The 22,661-nt window shown below is 37.4% G+C and overlaps 1 protein-coding gene across 1 annotated transcript; it reads right to left on the bottom strand.

Moving 5' to 3' along the window:
• Nucleotides 1–8,875: 8,875 nt before the first annotated feature.
• LOC116133684 lies at nucleotides 8,876–10,046 on the bottom strand. Its single transcript, XM_031419370.1, has 2 exons — nucleotides 9,768–10,046; nucleotides 8,876–9,112 (listed from the first exon to the last, which is right to left on the bottom strand). Exons 1-2 carry the CDS (start codon nucleotides 10,044–10,046, stop codon nucleotides 8,876–8,878), a joined length of 516 nt encoding a protein of 171 aa, XP_031275230.1.
• Nucleotides 10,047–22,661: the final 12,615 nt, after the last annotated feature.

The raw sequence follows: 22,661 nt of genomic DNA, 5'->3' as shown, positions 1-22,661 counted from the left end.
TTGTTGTAAGCAACATCCTTCTAAACTCAACCATTGTTTTAGCAAGGTCGGCAATCCCTTCACATGAGTGAAATTGGCATTGGTGCTAACATCCTCATAATAGTTTTCAAGTGATCATCGAGCAACCAAATATCGTGTTGAGGAAAATCGGTAGGATAGAACTTTGCAAATTCAAGTAATCTATCTTTGTTAAATGCAACAAAAGAGTTACCTGGATCAAGAGATGACATACATTGAGAAACCTCATATTTACTTCATCAAAACAATTATTGAGTTTTTCTTGAATGTTATCCAAAACTGTATACATCAATTCCACTTAAATGATGTTTATTCGTATGGCGCAATCCCCCGTTTTGTCCTCCCAAAGTTATCTTCCATATTCTCCAAGATTGGTATGTCTTTATCTTTGCACATATCAGAAGCTTCTTTTAACAATATGTCGAAGCAAGAGTCTATTTCTCATTTTATGCAATCGAGCTTTGAAATTTGTACAAATTGTATGACATTAAGAAGATCCTGATCTTTTCTTTGTAATGCTTGTGACGGTTCATTTGTGATTCCCATACTTTTCATTAAGAATAACAAAAAGACGAATTCAAAATTCTCCATGATTCGTAATAAACTCCTTGCTTGACTTGTTTTGCCAATCGTCTCCTTCAATCTCATCACCTAAGCACATAACAATAGAAGAAAATAAATTTATGACACTAGAATTGTCCCTATGTGTGAACCCCAACGTGTATCTCCTGGTCGTTAATAGTGCATTCTTGATTCAAACCTCGTCTCATATGAAGATCACCATTAGAAATCAAAGATATCACATTTTCAATTGTTTATCACGTAGAAGATCTTGCGCTTACAAGATGCCGCTATAGTGTTTGATAACATAGAAAGAGATTGAAAAAATTCACCTAATGCCAATGGTTACTTACAACTTGACCAGCGCCAGTTGGAGTTGATGAGAGAAACAATGAATGTAGAAAGTGATTTATTTCCTCATATCAAAGTCTTCAAACCATTGAACTCACCTCTCATATTGCTTGCTCCATCGCAACCTTGCCCCCGTAAACTTGTCAAACTCAATCCATGCTTTACAAAAAAGCATCATTGCAATTTTCAAAGACTTCGCAGAAGTATTTTAACAAGCACAACCCCGATAAACGTTCAATAACACAACCTGTTGTCCACATAGCGAAAAACAATAGTCATTGTTCTTTCACTGCCACATCACGAGATTGATCAACTAGTTAAGAGATGGTTGTTTATCTTTCACAATTTCTGCAATAATTTCTTGGTCGTCAAATGAGCACAAACACTAGTTAATTCCCTTTGGATGTGGGGGCCGTCATTTGACGGTTTTTCGGAGCATTTCCAGCACAACTTTTTTTATGTGTCATAGATTGGATAGAAACTTCAATAGTTCCATAAAGTTACCTGATTTTCAGATTCAATCGACTCGTCATGACCACGAAATGCCAATCCTTGATGTAAAAGAAATCTAAGCAATCAATTGATGCATTCAAGCGAATGCGATATCCAATTTGGCCTTTTTTGACATGCAAGCAAGATTTACATCGATGTGTTGCCTTTGGTTTATCAAATCAACACACTTAGCATGACATGGTTATGAGTACTAGAATGATTCAACATGTTTTTTCACTTCGTTCTTTATCTTTCCAATTATTAAATCCTTACTCACAAAAACTTCACCACCTGCTTGGTCACCATAATTAGTTTTGAAAAGATACAATTTAAACAAAAGATGCAATCTTTTGCGCACTATATTCATCCAACTTGGACTTTTTTGTACCACTCTAGTGTAAACTACGCTTTTTATCTCCAAAGAGTGAAAGGAAAGTTATGATCTTTAGGTTGGCAAGGACCTTTCAACAAGCATGCTCTTCAAACTTCCTCCTTTTGCTTGTCAATACAACAAATCTCGTTAATTGGTATCCTTAATCCTGGATCAGTTTCAAGCTCATCTAAATTGAACATCCCGACCGAAGGTTGAGCTTCTTTTACTTGGTGTTGTTGTTGCTGTGAGTGGGGCTTCTTCTTCTAATGGGATTTGATTAACCTACTATCAATAGAGTCTCCACCAACAATTCTGCTGGAATTTTCTTTAATTTCTTGAAATAATTGGATATCATAGCTATCAAATAAAAAAAAGATAATACGATACAGGCAAAGAAAGATGAAATTTTAATTAATAAAATTACAAGGACTGACTTACATGTTTTAATGTAACAATTAGATCTAATAAAATATTATTTTAGCAATTAATTAATCATTTTATTGTGTTAATTTTTTATATTTAAAATCATTTTAGTGAAATTTAAAAACTTAATAATTTGCTAATCAATTTTTTGACTTATTTAAATTATTAGTATAGATCAACTAGATTTAATTTAATTACATTAGAGCATACTTTGTCAACTAATCACATTCTAAAATAATAAAAATATCATATTAATATATTAATGATTGGTCAAATCAAGTTATCCTCTAATTATATAAAAAAATTAATTTTATAAATGTATTTGTGAATCTAAAATCACAAATCAATATTCAACCAATTACAAAATCAAACAAACACAAAACAAACTCACAAGTTTATACTTTTTTTCTTCAGAATAAAAACCTCCATAAAAACAAATATGATTAACCCTAGATAAACTAAATCAAAATAAGTAATTACATACCTAGAACTGATAAAGCAGAAAATAGCCTCAAAAGTTATAACTTCAACCGAGCCAATAAGACAAAGAGAAAGAGAGGCGCACTCCCTAATAAAATTAGGGATAAAAAAATTGTGATTTTATAGAGATTGGCCACATATGACATATATATAATATATTTATACTAATAACTAGTGGACCTCGCAATATTTATGATGTGTGAGCCTCTGCATTACGCCATTACCACATTAGCTTTTAGTTTTAGTTTGATTGTGGCTTGTGGGCCATATGTATTGTACCTTTTTGATATAAAAATCATTAATTATAAATATTGGCAAATTTTTTTTAAAATCTGAGGGTAGGCCCAGGCCTACTCTCAAGTATGCTGGATCCGCCCCTGGGTCATCCTACCCTTAAAAAGAAAAAGAAAAATATTATAAATAATATACAATTCTAAATGTTAAAAAAAAACCCCAAACCAATTAAACTTTAATTTTTTTAGGAACCTAACGAATAAATTTTATTGAATCAAAAGAAAAAAAAAATTCACCTAACAGGGAGACATAATGAACCTTACTTCTTTATAAAGTTAAGTACAATAAAATTTAAAAGAAAATGCAAGAGATACATGACATTATACAAAATCAGCTACGAAACACCATTAACTTTATGTGTTTTTTATAGAATTTGAGCTAGGTCTGACTCCTCGTCCAATAAAGTCTTGTAGAATAGAAGGATTACTTTCTCTTAAGTAGACTTGGCTTAAGCGTGCCTAGTCGTTGTTGAATGGGAGGATTACCTCACTTCAAGCTCATATGTTGGGTCATGCCTATTGATGGAGGTAGTTGTTGGCTCTAACTCCTCACCCGTTGGTCAAACACTCAGTTCAACTGGGCCTAGCTTTGATAGCATGATAGAATTTGAGGTGAGTTTGACTCTTCACTCAATAAAGCCTTATTAAATGGAAGGATTACCCCCTCTTATAAATCAGTAGGGTTTAAACGTGCCTAATCGGTATGAGATTCCAACAATTTTATCGATAAATTTATGTGTGATTCGGTAAAACAGAAACTTCCATTTATTGAAACCAAAGATAAAATTTGCTACCCATTAATTCAGCAAACAAAATATAGCTTCTACCTTTTCGATCAAGTAGAAAACAATTTACTTGTCAAGTTGACGTCAAGTTGTACCTTGTACATAATACAAATTGCATTAATTTTTTTTTTGACAGACTTACGTCAATGGTACATCGATTTTGAAGTAGTCAACTGTATATGACTATCAATATAGACTCCAGTTGGCCCTTGAAGCTCATCCCAAAATTAGCTTAATTAAGGCATCAGAATCTTTTTGTGTTTGCATTTTCATGTTTGTAGTCTTTTCATTTTGTTTCTCTGAAGTGGCTGCGCAAGAGAACAATGATCTCATGTGTTGATGCTTGATTTTAACACCAATGACTCACATGTGCAAAGTGCTAAGCTGCTCTTAGAAATTACATGTGAATGATTGGGATAATCAAATGCAAAGACTAAATAATAAATGAGAGATGGTTGTTTAAGTGGTTCGAATGCTTAAAACGAATATACGTCTACTGTTTCTTTTATATATGGGAGATTACAAAAGGTCGCGTATAACGAACAATGAGCAGAGGTACAATAACTTAATATTCAGAGAGAATATCAAATCAGTCTCTTTCTCGTAGGTTGTCTTTGCTTTGAAAATAAAGATTACAAGCAGAATGAAGTTTTTTTTATCAGAATCCCGAAAATGAGAGGGGGAGTCCTCTATTTATAGTAGAAGAATTCAAGATAATGATTACAAATCTGTAAGTGGGTAGGTGTCGTATAGGTCCTTCCTTGCCTCCATTGGCTAATAACTTAGGAGATATCTCAAATTACCTGAGGCTTGGACAAGTGTGCAGCACTTTATCACTCATAGACAAAACCTAAATATGTCAAGTTGATGACAACCATATTCTTCCTGTCATGGAGCGACGTGGCAGCTCTTAGATAGCACAAAGCCTTCCTAAACTCTGATTGGTGCTTGCTAACATGGGCTGACGTCAGCCCTGATTTTTTAAGCATAACAGAAGCTCCTCAGTTCTTAAGGTTCAAAGATTGAATCTTGAGAACTTCATGATTATGTCGCGACCTGACTTGTCTCGAGAAGCATTTGCCTGAACTAATAGTTGAAATTAGTCACATTGTTACAAACGACATGATGTTGATAGTCCGCCTCGACTAGCGAACTGAGTGTAGATCGTGACATGGGTTTTTGAGAGTTACATAAGCGACCTGAAGTGATCGTTCCAAAAAGTTCAACGACCTGTGTCGGATCATGCTTAGTGCTATAAAAATGTATTTCGAACTCTACTCGCCATTCACGACTTGAAAACACTTAAAATATTTTGCTGTAAAAAATTAAGGATCACCTCGCTTGAATTTGACACATGGAAAAAAGTGTCTTATTCAAACGACCTCCTCATATGTTATCTGTTGCGCTTGACAGCTATCTTGGTTAATAAAATAAGCTTTATCTGACAAACATTCTCTGCGTAATAAGCACCAGCCATGAGCATTAAATGCTAGCCATGCTGAAATGACATTCCCTTTTGAAACATTAAATGCGGATGAGGGCGCATTTAATGTGGAGGAGATAATCACGCTAGCGCTTGGCGATTTCAATAAAGAAAGGTGTTGATTGATCTCCACGAAGCGTGAAGGTTACTCTTCGTGCAGATTAATGACACGTGGTCACAATCAATGGCTCGAAACGCGTTCCCGCCCAAATGTCGCTCATAAAAGATACCAAACGTCGCCTCCCACCCTATAAAACACAAACCCCATTCTAAGTTCTTTCACAGAACTCAAACTTTTAGAGAAGAAAAAACAACGTTTTTGCACTTAAAAGATCAATTCATCCCCTTCCCGGTTAATGTGCACTCGACACTACGATAGAGCAACCATTCCCAACAATCAAGAGGTAAAGAAAATTTCTTCTTTTCTTCTCTTTTCCATTGCTATCAAAAACTTAATTTTTACGATAATGGTGGGTATGGAAGTCTGATAGGCTCAGACATGAACATTCTTGGATACTGTTTGAGAAGTAACACTATTAAGAGTCAAAACTTAGGGCGCAAATCTTTCTTAAGAATTTTTAGAGTTTTGGGGGTTTTGGCGGTTATGTAAGAGAAACAAGGTTCTCTTACTCTCATGAGTTACTGTATGAGGTAATGTATACAGAGACTAAGTCACCTTTACATGTTGCACATTTACAGACTTGAAGAGCAATGGATACTCCTGAAGTGAGAACTATTGGAGAGGGAAGCTTGTAACCATCAGGCACCACAAAGGGTCCCAAAAAAGTGATACGATCAACAGTCACGAAGGATGAAATCCAAAAGTAATAGACCAATACACGATCAACGTAAATGTGTATCGGTATAGGTCACACATTGCTTAGGAACCTCTCGAAGGAATGGTCGCTATCTCAGAAGCGATCTTCAAATGTGGGGTAAGGATACCCCTCCATCCTTACATCAGGTCGATTCTCGACCATTTCCAGATCGCGCCATTCTAGTTGACGCCAAATGCATATATGATAGCAGTTGCTATGTATATAACATTTGGCGAAGACAACCTCAGCGAGCCAACAGCAGAAGAGCTCAGCTGCACCTAATATATAAAGAAGAGTAAAGACGAGGACTCGTACTACTTCTCCAAGTGATCAACGATTGATAGAGGGATATTTGGTTACCCCAGCAATGTTGGGGCTTATGAAACCAAATATTTTTTCTTCGAGTACGATGGAATCTGTAAATTTAATGAACCGAGTAGGTTTTCCATTTAATTTCCAGATTTCTCATCTTTTAACTTTTCATTAACATACTAGGCTAACAAACCTTTTGCTTTCTTATAGAAAACACAAGGACCAGATTGGTGGTGCTAATTGATCGTAGTCGCATCGAAGCATTTGGTCGATTGCCCAACCAAAGTCGCGACGCAAGGCTGCTTGTGACTGCCACCAACATGCAGAAGTACGAGTTTTTCACTCCTAACGCATCTTTGAAAGGTTCAGCTTGTAAGTATCTCTTACACAGAAGAACTCTAAGTCTTTTTTAACAAAATCAAACTTTGCTTACTGACGCATCTTTATGCCATGCAACAACTATAACACCGAAGGTTGCAAAAAAGATGAAAAAGCCTAAGGGGTTTGCATTTCCCAAGATCAATCCAATTGAACCAGCTAGAGTGACCTCCAGCGATATCCCTACAAGGGGGATACAAATTAGTGCCAAAAGGCACCAAACCGTAGAGCGACACGACGACGCTCCCTGGCTTGCCATTGCTCATTCATCGAAGAAGAAGACCGTGGGCCAGAAGTCTAAGAAGAGAAAGACAATACCCACTGAAAAGGAAACTAAATCTGAATCAAAAGGCTACGGGGTATTGCCAGATAGGCTTCAGCCTTACCAAGCCTTCTCTGCGAAGACAACCTTAAAAGGGGTTCCCGGGACCTCGACTGCCCCTGAGAGTTTGCAAAGGGAAGAGAAAGCGACCACGGCTGCTCAGGAAGGAGCAGGTGAGCACTAGGTCGAAGGGGGTCATACCTCAACGAGGCTTGACCTGCCCGTGTTGGATTTTTTAGGGCAACTACCGGATCATTTATGGCCGGTGGTATACACCCTTTTAGAATGCCAACTTGCCAAGACCTTTGACAAGTTCGTGGCTTCTCGACCTATTGATTTGGTGGCCATCGCACTTCAAATGCAAAGTCAGATAAAATGACTTGCTCTCTTTGAGAACTTCTTTCATACAAGTCGACCTTTTAGTTTTTTCTCAAAAACTAACTTTTTGTTCCTTTTTCAAGCAGTCTTTGCTTGCCCTGAATGTGGCCCAACAGAAGATAAAGATTGATTTTGCTAGCAAACTCCATGAGATGAGGGAGAAAATTGCAAAACTGAAACAAGATCTTGCAGCTTCAGATGTAGAGGCAAAAACTACCCACATTTAGGCGAATGTATGCTTGACTGAAAGGAATTCTGCTATGTGAGCAGCTGACTTTCAGAAGGTCGAGCTCAAGAAGAAAGATGGTGACAATAAGGAGCTCCAATGAATAGTGGCAAAGCTCACCAAAGAGTTGGGCCAAAAAGAATATGAGCTACAAGCGAGCTTAGAGAGCGAAAAAGCAACAAAAAAGACTCGAGTTGGGTTAAGGGAAAAATCAGAGAAGGAGAAGAGGGCACTGCAGACAAATCTTGAGCTGGCTCAAGGATGAATCACTTTGTTGACCAAGCAAATGAAGCAGTAGAACCTCGAAATAGAGAGGAAGGCTGCTCATGGGTGCTGCAAGCTATCTTTAGCTTGGGACTGAACAATCCAAAAATGGACATCTCCGACCTCCCTGAGGACTATCAAGTTTCTCTTGCTTCCATGGCTGAGGCTGAAGATAAAGAAGAGCAAGAGCCTTCCCTGGAGGATGATCAGCAAGAAACAGATGCCCTTGAAGACAAGCAATCGGCCCGAAGGTTGGAGATCAGCTAGATGACCAAGAGGTCACAGTTAAGGATCTTGGAAATGAAGACCAGTGATCGCTCTCTTCTGTGCTCGAATAGAGTCTTTTGTGCTCATTGTTTTCTAATGTAGCTCCTGGTCGCCCCCTGTACATATTTTTAAGATATATAAAAAGGAACATTTGACCATTTGTGATAGTAGTTTTATAACTTAAGCATTTCACAAAACAATTATAGCATATCTGATCATCAAACTTGTAAAATGTTATAAATAACAAGATTACCAAAAACTTGAGATTACGACACAAGTAATTCTTTGAGAGGAATTGAAATAATCTTATTCATAAAATTTACAATAATGAAAACTTTACAAGTAAAAATGATCAAGCTATATGCGAGTTCAGAATTACTAATAATAAGGGAAAAGATGTTCAACATTCCAAGCTCGTGACACTTCAGAACCATTAAGCCTTTTGAGGTGATATGTTCTAGGTCGTATCACCTTAGCGACGTGATATAGACCTCCCAATTAGGTCCCAATACCCCCGCACTTGGTTCTCTTATGTCGAGAATGACTTCTTTTAACACCAGGTCACAAACCCAGAAATCCCTTCTCTTGACTTTAGAGTCGAAGAATCTTTTTGCCCGCTACTAGTAGGAAGCTATCCTTAACCCAGCCTTGTCACATTGTTTTATCCACTAAATCCAAACTTGCAAGTCGAAGTGCTTCATTGTCTATTTCACTGAAAAATTCTCTCTGAAGATAACCAGCTCCTACTTCTACTAGGGCCATTGCCTCATAGCCATATGCTAGTGAGAAAGGTGTTTCTGAAGTAGAGGTTATTGGGGTCATTCCAGATGCCCATGGAACTTCTAAAAGATCATCGGCCCAATTGCCATTGGTTGCGTCAAGCTTGTCCTTCAATGTGTGCTTGATAGTCTTGTTGATAGCCTCAACTTGACCATTAGCTTGTGGCCTTGCTACTAAGGCGAATTTCTTCTGAATCCCCAACTCTTCGTAAAACTACTTGAATTCCTCATTATCGAACTACTTCCCATTATCAGAGATGAGTGTATGAGGAATCTCATAGTGGCACACTATATTCTTGAAGATGAAGTCTTTAAGCTTCTTTGTAGTGATCGCGGCCAAAGGCTCTACTTCGACCCACTTAGTGAATTAATCCACTGCGACCACAGCATATTTGATGCCTTTTTTACCGGTTAGCATGGGTTCGATGAGATCAATTCCCCACATAGAGAATGGCCAAAGACTTGTCATCATCGTTAACTGCTGGGAAGGAGCTTTCAAGATGTCTCTAGCACTTATCACACTACTTCACAAAGTTGAAGGCATCTTCATGAAGTAAGGGCTAATAATATCCCTAACGGATAATTTTATTGGCAACAGATCGTGTAGCAGTGTGATTACCACAGATCCCTTCATGTTTCTCTCTCATGATATAGTCTACTTCATCATTCATTACACATCGGAGGAGGGGAATGTTAAACCCTTGCTTATATAACTGATCTCCAATAAAAGTGTAACGAGCAGCTTGAGTTTGCAGGAGTCTTACCTCCGTCTTGTTGTTATGAAGAACCCCAGCTCTGAGATACTGAACAATCGGAGTCATCCAGGAAATGGATTCATTAGCGGCTATGATTTGATCAGGTGAGCTGATGTTAGAAGCTTTGATGTATTTGATTCGAATACTATCTGGAGCATCGAAGTCCAGCAATGAGGCTATCTTTGCCAAAGCATCTAGGATAGAATTACTATCTCTCGAGATTTGCCTAATCATATAGTACTTGAAAGGCTCGAGTACGACCTTAGCTTTCTTCAAGTAACTGATCATATTGCCCTATTTGGCTTGATACTCTCCCAAAATCTGATTAACAACTAGTTGGGAGTCGCTATTAATGTTGATCATATCTGATCCCATTTCTCTTGCTAGTTATAAACCAATGAATAATGCTTCATACTCGATCTCATTATTTGTAGTTTTGAATCCAAACCTAAAGCTCTATAAATGGAAGTTCTCTTAGGGCTAACGAGCAGAAGATCAGCTCCAACTCTTCTCTTGTTCGAAGACCCATCAACATAGAGACTCCATGTTGATAAGTTCCGAATAGTTTCCCAGACAATTTCATTGGTTGGTTGCTCGGATTCCCAATCTGGCTGATGAGAGAATTTCGAGATAAAGTCAACAATAACCTGCCCTTTGATTGTTGTCTTCGGTCTGTAATGCATATCGAATTGACTTAATTCCATAACCCACTTAAGCAACTTAATTGAAGCCTTTGGCTTTTGAAGGACCTGCCTGAGTGGGTAGTTGGTTAATACATGAACAATATGGGCATGGAAATTAGGTTGCAGCTTCCTAGAAGCGATCAGCAGGGTATACACTAATCGTTCCATCTCTAGATACCAAGTCTAGACGTCCAATAAGCGTTTGCTCGTGTAATATACTAGCCACTAAATTCTGCCCTCTTCTCGAATCAGAGCTGCGTTGATCGCATACTGAGAGATGGACAGGTAGAGAAATAAGATTTCCTTGGGAAGGGGCTTGGACAGGAGAGGTAGCTTTCCAGGATGCTCTTTTATGCTTTGGAAGGCTCGCTCACACTTTGAAGTCCATTCAAATCTCTTATTGGCCTTAAGTATATTGAAGAACGACAAACAACGATATGTTGCTCTCGATATGAAGCGACTGAGAGCCGTTATTCTCCCATTCAAGCTCTGAACTTGCTTTCGATTGTCGGGACTTTTCATATCTAAGAGAGCTTTGATCTTCTTAGGGTTGACCTCGATCCCCCGATGGTTAACTATATACCCCAGGAATTTCCTTGAGGATACTCCGAATGACACTTAAGAGGATTAAGTTTCATTTTATACCTCCAGAATACGTTGAACATCTCTGCGAGATTGGCTATGTGATCTGAAGCAACATTCGACTTGACCAGCATGTCATCGACATAGACTTCCATTGATTTCCTGATCTGCTCGGAGAACATACAGTTAACCAAACGCTGATAGGTATCCCCAACATTTTTCAAACTGAAAGGCATGACTTTATAACAGTACAATCCTCGATCTGTGATGAACGAGGTATGCTCCTCGTTGGGCGTGTATATCAGGATCTGATTATACCTTAATAAGCATCCATAAAGCTTAATAGATTGTGCTCGGAAGTGGCATCAACGAGCAGATCGATTCTAGGCAAAGGAAAACTATCATTCGGACAAGATTTGTTGATATCCATGAAATCAACGCAGGTTCGTCACTTGCTATTAGGTTTTTTCACTAAAACAGGATTGGCGACCCAACTCGGGTAACGAACCTCTCGAATGAACCCGATTGAGAGGAGTTTATCTACCTCAATCTTAAGAGCAACATATTGCTCTAAGTCCATGGCTTTTCTTTTCTGGTGAACTGGCCTGACCTCACCATCGATGTTAAGTGCATGACATATTAGATTCGAGCTGATCTTGACCATATCAGCATGAGTCCATGCAAAGACATCAATATTCTTTCTGAGGAAGCTTGTTAAATCAGTAACGAGCTGAGAGCTGAGATTACTTCTGATTCTCAATACACGAGTTAGCTCACTCTGGTCGACTAATACCTCAAATAGAGTCTCAATAGGCCCACTGTGGGAATATTCCTCCTGAACACGAGGATCTATGTTGTCTTCCACTAGACCTGGCTGAGGTTCGATTTTGTAGATCGCCATAGCCTACTCAGGAACACCCACTAGCTTCCCCTTCCCTTTGCATGCCATCTGCACCGCTCTTGCATAACAGTCATGAGATTTAACCTCCCTACACCCCATCGAAGTGGGGAATTTCATCTTCAGATGATAAATGGAAGTGACAGCCTTCAAGTTTCGTAGTAGAAGTCATCCCAATATACCATTGAAAGCGGACAGACAATCTACCACAAAAAACTCTGTCATCTTAGTCACTTCGTGGGTTTCACCCAAAGTAACAAGAAGTGCAATCGTTCCTTTAAGAATCAGATGATTCCTAGTGAAACCATAGAGGGGGATAGAGGCATGCTTCAGATCTGCCTCGTCCAATTGCATTTCCTCGAATGCTCACTGAAATAGGACGTTTATGGCGCTTCCATTATCCACCAACATCCTGTGGACTTTGCACCGACCTATTTCAGTCGCGATGACGAATGCATCCTCATGAGGGTGATGCAATCATACTCCATCTTTCTCTGAGAAGGTAATCTCTTCCTCTCTACGCACCTTAGTAGGTCACAACGCCGTGCTCATCACACTCACGGGGTCATGACGAGCTTCTCAAGCGTACTTCTCCTGAGCACTTTGAGAATTCTCCATGAGATGTGATCCTCCAAATATAGTTCCAACAAGATGGAGGCACTTACGACCACGATGCTTCTTCCCTTGGTCCCCTTGATCCTTCTCCTAAATGGGAGTTAGATCATCAACATACTCCTTGAAGTGCCCCTTTTTAATGAGGTCTTCAATTTCCAAGTTAAGAGCTCAGCATTCATTAGTATGGTACCGATTATCCCAATGATAATGACAATATTTCTTGTTGTTTCTTGCTAAAGAGGGATTATTCATGGGCACTGGCTCTTCAAGCAAATTAGGTTATTTTGATTTATCCAAAATAGCTAATACCAATGCATTTAGCAGAGTATACTGATTCTTGTCGCGATCGCGACAAAGGACCTGGGCATAAGGCTTTTTGGGCTCAAATCACTGCTTCTTTGCCTTTCTCTGATCGTCATTAGCCTACTTGTTATCAAGCTTTCTACTACACTCTCCCCAGTTTTCCTCCCTCCGACTGGGAGTGCTAGTCAAAGGACCAGGGTTGTGGCGATTCAAGGCAGCCACTAAACTTTCAATTCTGAGATATTTCTCATTAAGGTTGTAGAAGCAGGTGAGAGAAATATCATCCTTAAACTGCAGCTTCTTCCACAGGTCAGTTTACGGGCGAACTCTCGTAATAATAAGAGTTCGAACTGAATCATTGAGTGTATTGGCCACCTTATTCAGCTCCCTGTGGAACCTATCAATATAGGACTGGAGGGACTCGTTCCTCTCCTACTGTATGTTGCTTAGATAGCTCAACAGTATTGAGAACTTCCTATTAGCCTGGAAGTGTCTCAGAAATAATGAACTCATATGCTGCCACGAGTTAATAGATCATGGTAGAAGCGATCTAAACTAGCGCTTGGTGTGGGCAGTTAGAGTCACTGCTAAGCAGCGACATTTTACCATATTGGAAACTTGGTGAAGCTCCATGAGGTCGTTAAACTCATAGAGATGATCATGTGGATCATAATTCTCATCAAATGCTCACATATCAGGCATTCTAAACTTTGACAGGAGAAGAGCAATCAACATTGTTGGAGAAAAGATAGACGCCTTAGTGACCTACTCTCGCTCATTTTGCTAAGCTCTAATATGATCCAAAGCTCACTGTAACTCCATAATCTGAGGAAGCGGAGCTACTTGGGGATCACTTTTCGTAACATGGGTTCGCCCCTCACGATTACGATTGAGGAAATGTCGTAGATCGGACTCTTCCCTTCCTTGGCCGGAGCCTTTGGCATACCTTGGCACACGCTGGCTGGAGCCATGTGAAGGCATTGAATGGTTAAGGGAGTTATCCGAACCCCTACAGTGGTCAGAGCCGACTCGTGGACGGTGGGCATTTCCCTCGCGGTGATGGTTAGAACCATCATCCCAACGATAATGGGAGTCTCCTTGCCTTGCACTCTTCTGGGGGTGTCCATGCGATGTAGTGTGGGATGGCTCAAGATGCGACATACCATCAAGTCCCAAAGCCACAGGTATTCTACCTGCTTCACGACCGGTATTCAATGGTCCTTTCAAGCCCTTTGGCCCACTATCTGCCACTTGCTTTCCCTTGTCTTTAAGCGCCGTAGTGCACGTGGCATTGGCTTTCGCCTATTTTTACGCTTTAACGTGACCTACAGGTGTCTTTGGTGTGGCACTGCCCTATCGGAATTGGGCGGTATGACCTGATCCAAACGATCTAGCCTTCAACTAACCGTTTGGAGAGTATTGTTGAACCTCTCCAGGTAATTCATCATAGCTAGGTCAAGCTGAGAGGTTAAGGTGATATTTGCCATAGTACCTTGCAGAGCTGGAGGTACTTCAGGAGAAGTAACATCCTATACCTGGGGGGTCTCCTCGCTGTTGGTGTTAGTTTGCTCGATTTCAAGACCACGAGCCATTTGTTCGCGAGTAAAGCTGATTGATAAGAGATTCTTGGGGAAGAGCGAATACTAAACCAAGCCCTCCTTCTAGCGCTAAACTGTTGATGCTTGATTTTGACACCAACGACTCGCATGTGCAAAGTGCTAAGCTGCTTTTAGAAATTACACATGAATGATTGGGATAATCAAATGCAAAGACTAAATAATAAATAAGAGATGGTTTTTAAAGTGGTTCGGATGCTTAAAGTGAATCCTACGTCCACTGTTTCTTTTATATATGGGAGATTACAAGAGGTTGCGTATAGCAATAGCAAGCAGAGGTACAATAACTTAATATTCAAAGAGAATATCAAGTCAGTCTTTTTTTCGTAGGTTATCTTTGCTCTAAAAATACATATTACAAGCAGAATGGGTTTTTTTTATCAGAATCCTGAAAATGAGAGAGGGAGTCTTCTATTAATAGTTGAGGAATTCAAGGTAATGATTACAAATCTACAAGTAGGTAGGTGTTGTGTAGGTCCTTCCTTGCCTCTCATTGACTGATAACTTAGGAGATATCCTCAAATTACTTGGGGCTTGGATAAGTGTGCAGCCCTCTATTACTCATAGATAAAACCTAAATACGTGGCAGCTCTTGAACGGCACAAAGTCTTCCTGAACTTTGATTGGTGTTTGCTGCCCTGATTTTTTAAACATAACATCATGTAAGCTCTATTATAGCTTTCTCTTTATTTTTCTTTACTCGTGAACCATATAATATTTGTTTTTAGTTATTGTATTTAGCAGTGTATATTTGTTTATTTTGTTTTTAGTCCCTTTTACATCTTGTTACATGTAGAGTAAGGCTTATTATGCCTTGCTTTCCTGTAGTGAAATTCTAATTAATTTTGGTTACACCCTTGTTCACATATTTATCATTTGTTTTTATGATCATTTTTATATCTTATAATCTCTTTGAAAATATGCAGAATCGCACGCAGAGAACTTCGATCCGGGCAGATACTGTATAAGTTGATTAAATGGTTCGCTAGAGCAAAAAACACTTACGAAGTTGTTGATTGGTTAACTTCTGATGCTCAAGATAATGTGTATCGACAATGCTCTCTGAATTATTGCTGCGCCAGTGCATACGATCGAATTTGCAAGGAATGTTTTCCTTGGTCACAACAACAATATTCTACACAGAAATTTCAGGGCGCAATAAAAACCTATGATCCTTCGATGACGATAACACCCATTGGCACAACTAGAACTAGTACAACACCAACGTATTATGATTCCTCAGCGAAGCCTTTGTTCTCCTTCTCGGTTGCATTTGCATGGCAGTTCATTTTCGTTATGTGTGTTCTTTGATAGCTGGGTGCGTTATTAGAGTTTTAAGCTTTATATTGTTGTTAGGAACAAGGCTTCTTAATTTGTGCTATTTGTTTTTTTTGTTTTATAATCAAATTGTCGACTGTTATGTTGTATTGAACGGTACATAAAAGGATAAATAAATTGTATTGTTTTGAATTGGTGTGCAATCGGATTCATAATGATTTATTTAAGGAATGAAAATCTAATATTATTTACTAGTATTTTAGTTTAATAACTTTGTTTTTTTAACTATACATGTATTGAAAGCACGACGAGAAATTTGAAGTAGTCATCACAGGATAGGAGTTGGCCAGAAAAAAGAAGGAAAAGTTTGAATATTTCTAACATCAATTTATAGGAAAAACACATGTTAAGAAGAGTTTTTCTTTTATATACATATAAGATTCAATAAGAAAACATAGTACTGAAAATGAAAAGTTAGCAAGTTTAAGAGATAAAAGATTCCAGGACTAATGTAAACAAAATAAAAGATGTTTAGTAGGCATCGTCAAAAACACACAATTTTTATAATATAAAATTTAATTTAAGCAGCTCAAATATAGATTAAAGTCTTAGGAAAAATTTGGGGGTTTTATCTATTTTATCAATTTAGAATTTTTTTTTTTTTTTTTAACAATTTAGAAATCACTGCACTTGCTTTACAACCACGAGCACAAAATTGGAAACTCGACGAACACTGAAATATAATTTTGATTTCTATCTACAAAATAAAATCCTATAATGAATATGAACACTAAGATCAGACATAAATATATTCACTTAAAGAATGTATTGGTGGATGACCATTCGCATCCGTTTGTTTGTTTATTAAAAGTGAGCATTTATTTATCAAACTCACTAAAGTATTAAATATATGCTTTGAGTTATGAGCCAAGTAATATATTTTAGATAAATATTATGGCCTCCTTCAACAGAGATAATAGATAAATAAATTAATCCAGTATCTTGTACATATTATTTTGTTTCTTTACTTTGTTACTTTAGTTTTATTATACATATCAACACAAAACTCTAACCAAGGGAAACATTTTATATTTCATTTCTCTAATTCTTATGGTTTTAATGATATATACTGAACAAAGATTTTGTCCATCTTGCATTATATTTATGATTTATTACCAGATCATTTGAATTATCTATAACTATTCTAATGAAAATATCTAATTAATACATTAATTCATAATTTTTTATATCATATTGAAACAAAAAGTATAATGTTGATATTATTGTTAACATTAATACTCATGTTATTTAATAATTTATTAATGTTTTCAAATGTTAATATTACTTAATACTTTTAATTATCATCCATTAGAAACCCTTTTTTAAGTTTGTCATGTTATTCAATTTTTATTCTATAAATATAGCTTATATGTGTAGCAATTTGAACATGGTCTATGGTACTTGAATTTATTGCACTAAAAACAAGACCGATATACAATTGTTGTTTGTATTGTTGAGAAGTCGGCCAAATAAATGAATGTCATTATAATACAAAGAATATACACTTAATTTTACTTAATTATATTTTAGAATGTTGCCTTCATCCTCCATAATTTTTATAATGTTGTTGAACATTTTTCTTCGTAAAATTAAAATATATTCAACTATCGATTATGAAACTTTCCTGCATTTATATAACTCATGCCATAATTGCCTAAAAAATAAATTCTATGCATGGCTAAAAATATATGTATCATTATTCATAATCCAATAATATTTTCAAAGTCAAAATTGCTTTAGTATTATTGTTATGTATTGGTCTAATATATGTTAAGTCATCATCTATTAGCTTAAGTTTTTTTAGTGAAATGACAATTTAACATGATATCAGAGTCAAAAGTCTCAAATTCGAATCCCCACATACCAACTGGATAAAGAAAAGGAAAAAAAAAAAAAATTCAAATTTGATGTGAGAGAGCCTATTAGTCTAATATATATTGAGCCTTCATCTACCAACTTAAGCTATTAGGCGGAATGACAACTTAACATTAAGGGAAAAATTGATGTTGAGCGAGTAGTATTCATTGTAGGAATCCATCTTGCTTGCCCAACCACCAAATACACAAAAGGGGCCATGGCCACCTCTTAATTGCCCATATAGAGGCAAGATTGGGCGAGTAGAGAGGAGCCATGAGGTCTTTCTTTGTTCGCCCAACACCACTCCCTGTGATGGGTGACAAGGAGGTCAACCATATGCACCGCCTGTTCATCTGAAAAAGGAGCAACCTAGGGCAAACAAGGAGTTGCCAATAGCCACTCCCTGTTCGCCCCACTCTCTTCTGTAGGGTGTAGGGATGGGCATGTTTCCCGCCCAATTTGGGACCTGCCCCGACTTGGCCCGAACGAGGCAGAGATTCGCCAAATGGAATGGGGACTAGGCTAGGACCGGGCCCAAAAGCAATCCCTGAATTCGGGGACGGAGATGGCCTCATCCCTAGCCTGGCCCTACCTTGAATTGGCCCCACCCCGCTCCCCCTATACATATAAAATTTTGCGGATGTTTTTGAATATTGTTAAAATTTGATACAAAAGATGTTATATTTAATTTTTTAAATGACATGATATTATGTTATTTTGATGCAATTTATATATTTTCATTTTAATTAGAATCTAATTGTCATTAATAGTCTTATTTAAAAATTTTAATTAGGTTTAACCGTTTAATCTAATATTAATTTGAATAGTTGAAAATCAATCAATGAAACCATAAATTATACAAGAACAAATTAATTACTTAAATCGACATTTAAAATCATTGTAAATTAAATTTACCAATTAATTAAAAGAAGGAAGAGAAACTTTATGTGATATTCAAATAATTCATAATGAAGAGGCAAAATAAATTGTGCCATATAACAACAATTTACTAATTTACTAATGTAAAAAAAAAAAAAACACATTTGCCAATAAATTACCAATTTAATAATTAATTATTTCACATTATTAATTGATCAAATTCAAATGTGATTATAATAATATAATTGTGGGAACACTGAGTGAAACCATGTACAAATGAGTAATAATAGAGAAATTATCTATATTAAATATAATAAACTAAATATGCATATATAAATTACTTTATATATATGTAAACGACTAAATGTTAATATATATGTTATATTATTGACAGATAATAACATATTTTTTATTCAAATAACTTGTGAAGGTTAATAACATAAATACATAATGTATATGTATTAAGTCATTTAAATTAATTAATAATAAATTATGGTAATGACATTGCAAATAGAATTGTAGTTATTTATTTAGAATTTATCTTAAATTCTATTTAATAATTTGATAAGAGATTTAAATAAATTATATCTTAAATAGACATAATTTATCATTTATCAAATAGACATAATGTATCATTTCATAAGAGACATATTATTTGATAAGGGACTTAAAAAAAAAAAAAAATGGATAGAGAGTCCCTTATCAATATTAATATAGTACAAGTATAATATTATAATAGTATTGGTGTATGTATCATTTGATTCATTAAAAAGTTTTTTATTTTATTTTATTTTTCTTTATTTGGGCATTTGGGGATTCCTTGAAATCCCCAATTCAGGGACGGGTCGGATTCAAGGAATCCTCTTGGGCTTTGAGGCCAGGCCCAGAGATAGGGGTCCCTAGCCCCGACCTGGCCGGTGCCCATCCTTTGTTTGTAAAAGGTCTTTATATATTTGTCTATATAAAACTTGTTAATTTATGTATTGACAATTACAGTGTCTTTTGTGAAAGGTCTTACTAATAATTTAGCATACAATTAATTTATCTTCTTTATTGTCGCATGTTTTTGTTGAAGAGAATTTATCTTGGAAACTTTGAAAAAGAACAAAATTAATTAAAATAGGATATAGCAACATTTGCAACATTTTTTTTTTGGGTAAAGGGTAACTGTATAAAGAATAAAAGAATGTGGATATAAGAAGAGGACCTCTACAAAGTCAAGTTCCTTGTACAAGCCCAAGAAACAAAACAAAAACAAAACTAGCAGAATAGACACGGATTTACAATTCAAAAGGACCACCAAACTTGCCTCAAAGAGGACTATACAAAAAAAAGTGACCAGCAGCACAAAAACAATGCAGGTCTTTTGATAAAGAAAGACCAACTGCACAAGCTGTACATCAAAATCAGCTACCCAAAAAAAAAAAAAAAAAAAAAAAAAAAAAAAAAAAAAAACCAACACAACAGCTGCAAAAATCCTGCACATGAACGGAACCAAACAAGAGGAGCAACAGCAGGCATCAACACTGTAGATAACTTCCCAGCGCATACAGCTCCCTGGACAACAATCTGATAGGAACCCACTCTAATAACTCAATAATTTGGGTTGGGCCATGGGTCTTTCATGGGCTTGGATAGAACTCTCCTTGGAAAACCGGCTTGCCAAGGGAGGGTACTCAAGCCTTTATAACCCACATGCCCACCCTTTTCCCTTTCAATATGGGATCCTAACATTCCCCCATGCTTCGAGACCCAACGCCCTCGTTGGTCTTCTTTCCAGAGAGCACCCGCCCTCATTGGCCTTTACTGCCCTCCCTTTGGGTCTTACTTCGCCTAGAAGCCTGTCAAGCCCTAAAAGCCTGTCAACAACTCTCTTTCTCGACCCCTCAGGGGGCCTACTAGGCCCTACTATGTGGGCTCCACGTCAGCCTCTTTATCCATTGGGTGACTTTGCGGATCCCTTGTCCTTGGGGTAGCAGCCCGGGCCCAAAGTCAGCCAGCCACGCATGCGCAGGATCATGCTCTGATACCAATTGATAGGAACTCACTCTAATAACTCAATAATTTGGGTTGGGTCATAGGTCTTTCATGGACTTGGGTAGAACTCTCCTTGAAAAACCGGCTTGCCAAGGGAGGGTGCTCAAGCCTTTATAACCCACATACCCACCCTTTTCCCTTTCAATATGGGATCCTAACACAATCCCATCAACTAGTCTGCATGCACATAATCAGTCAAACTAACCTCCATACCAGCCGGACAGAGTAAAGAGAAGCACCCTACACCAGACCTACCAATATGGCAGAATTCCCGAAACTAATAGATGCTAACCCCTCAAAAGCCCACCTCTCCCTATCACACGCCCCAAGCTTGCACCCCATAGGCCTGGAAGCCTTGGTTCAGCTGCTATTCAACCACTTTTCCAAAATACAACCACACTTAGAACCCCACTCTCCATAGTTTTCGAGCTGCTCTTGTGGGAATAAAAAGGGCTTGCTTCTCTCTAATAACATCAAACTCCCAATATCAGGAAAGAGGGGATTGAGAACATAATAACTATCTACCAGAAAAGTGTTTACTTCATGGGGTATTAACCTGCAAAAGGAAACATAGTAGAAAAAAAGAGGGGCTTAGTAAAAGAGGTTGCAGCGAAAGGCACCCACAGTCCAATTTTAGGACATTTGCAGCTAACAAGATCACCCACAAATAAATTCATCCTCCGCCACATCATAAAGACAATTAGCGTCAAGGTTTCAGCTTAATACACCTCATGGGGAGACCCATTCAGTCAGCACTCTCCGGATTCTCAAAGTATCTTTGAATTGAAGGGAAAGCAAACGAGAATTAACATCATCAATCATTTTTTGTTTCACAGTTTCAGCGCTCCTATTAGTGCCTTTGAACAACCGGATATTCCGTTCCTGCCAAATCACATAGACAGCAGCCCCAAACAACAGTCTATAAATAATCGCTTGGATATTGTTTCCTTTGAATAATGTCATACATCTAGAAACCATATTATCCCAGCCAATAGATGCTGAATTTACCTTTTTCTTGGGCCACTTTCCAAATATTCCTCGAAAATGGACAATCAAAGAAGAGATGGTCATGAGAATCCATTGGACCATTACAGAGGGCACAACTTAATATTTGAGGACCACTCCAGGCTTGCATTCTATCTTGCATAAGCAGCTTTTTTCTTATAGCCAGCCAAACAATGAAGGAGTGACGTGGAACGCAGGTTCCATTCCACACTAAAGAGCTCCATGACACTTTATCATAGGTTGGGGATAAATCTTTCCACACTTGGCTAGTAGAGAATTTAACTGTTTTCCCCTTCGAAAAACAATCCGTGGTGCTGTCCAGGGTAATAACAGGAAAATAATTGACAACATTAGGGAAGGCTTCTTTGATTTCGTTAGGCCAAATCCATTGACCATTTTTTGAAAACATCACATACTTTGGCTTGGTGGCCTAACCTTGACTCATAGAACATCCTAGGAGGAAAAAATTCATCAAGCGGTCCAAGGGCAAATCCATTGACCATTTTTTGAGAACATCACATACTTTGGCTTGGTGTCCTAACCTTGACTCATAGAACATCCTAGGAGGAAAAACTTCATCAAGCGGTCCAAGGGCATGCCATGAATCATGCCATAGGGATTTTCTATCAACCCTTTGCCAATAACTTCATCACTCAAGAAACATCTTTGTACCCTTTGCCAATAAGGGTACAAAAATGTTTCTTGAGTGAGTCCCTCATACTAAGAATTTTGCAACATTTGAAGAGCTAACATGCAATACTTTTTATCTTAGTTGACTCAATTCTAAATTTATTTCATTAAAATTTCTAAATAAATGAAAATATCTACTGATCTACACAACCCCACCGAATGACAAAATAACCCTTTGTTTATATTTCCACTCCGAATATTAAACTTTATCAATGATATATTCTCTATCAACCCAATATCATATTTCTCTTTTACTTTGTTGTATTAAGGTTTATGCTGTTTTACCTTGTTCATAATCTTAACAAGTTTTTTTCTTTCCAAACTACAAGTTTCTTTCTTATAATTTCCTCTTAGTTGAAGAAAATTTTAGCAGTATTTATATTCTTGCTTTCAATTCCAA

The sequence above is a fragment of the Pistacia vera genome, unplaced genomic scaffold (assembly GCF_008641045.1).
Source record: "Pistacia vera cultivar Batoury unplaced genomic scaffold, PisVer_v2 Contig272, whole genome shotgun sequence".
Taxonomy (NCBI): domain Eukaryota; kingdom Viridiplantae; phylum Streptophyta; class Magnoliopsida; order Sapindales; family Anacardiaceae; genus Pistacia; species Pistacia vera.
This window is presented reverse-complemented; position numbering and strand designations above follow the sequence as displayed.

Bases quoted from the DNA above. Each gene is read 5' to 3' on its own strand.
- LOC116133684 (XM_031419370.1), bottom strand. From the start codon at position 10,046: ATGATCAGTTACTTGAAGAAAGCTAAGGTCGTACTCGAGCCTTTCAAG. The intron at 9,113-9,767 runs GTAAGACTCCTG...CACACATTGAAG, and splicing joins TTCATAACAACAAGACGGAG to GACAAGCTTGACGCAACCAA.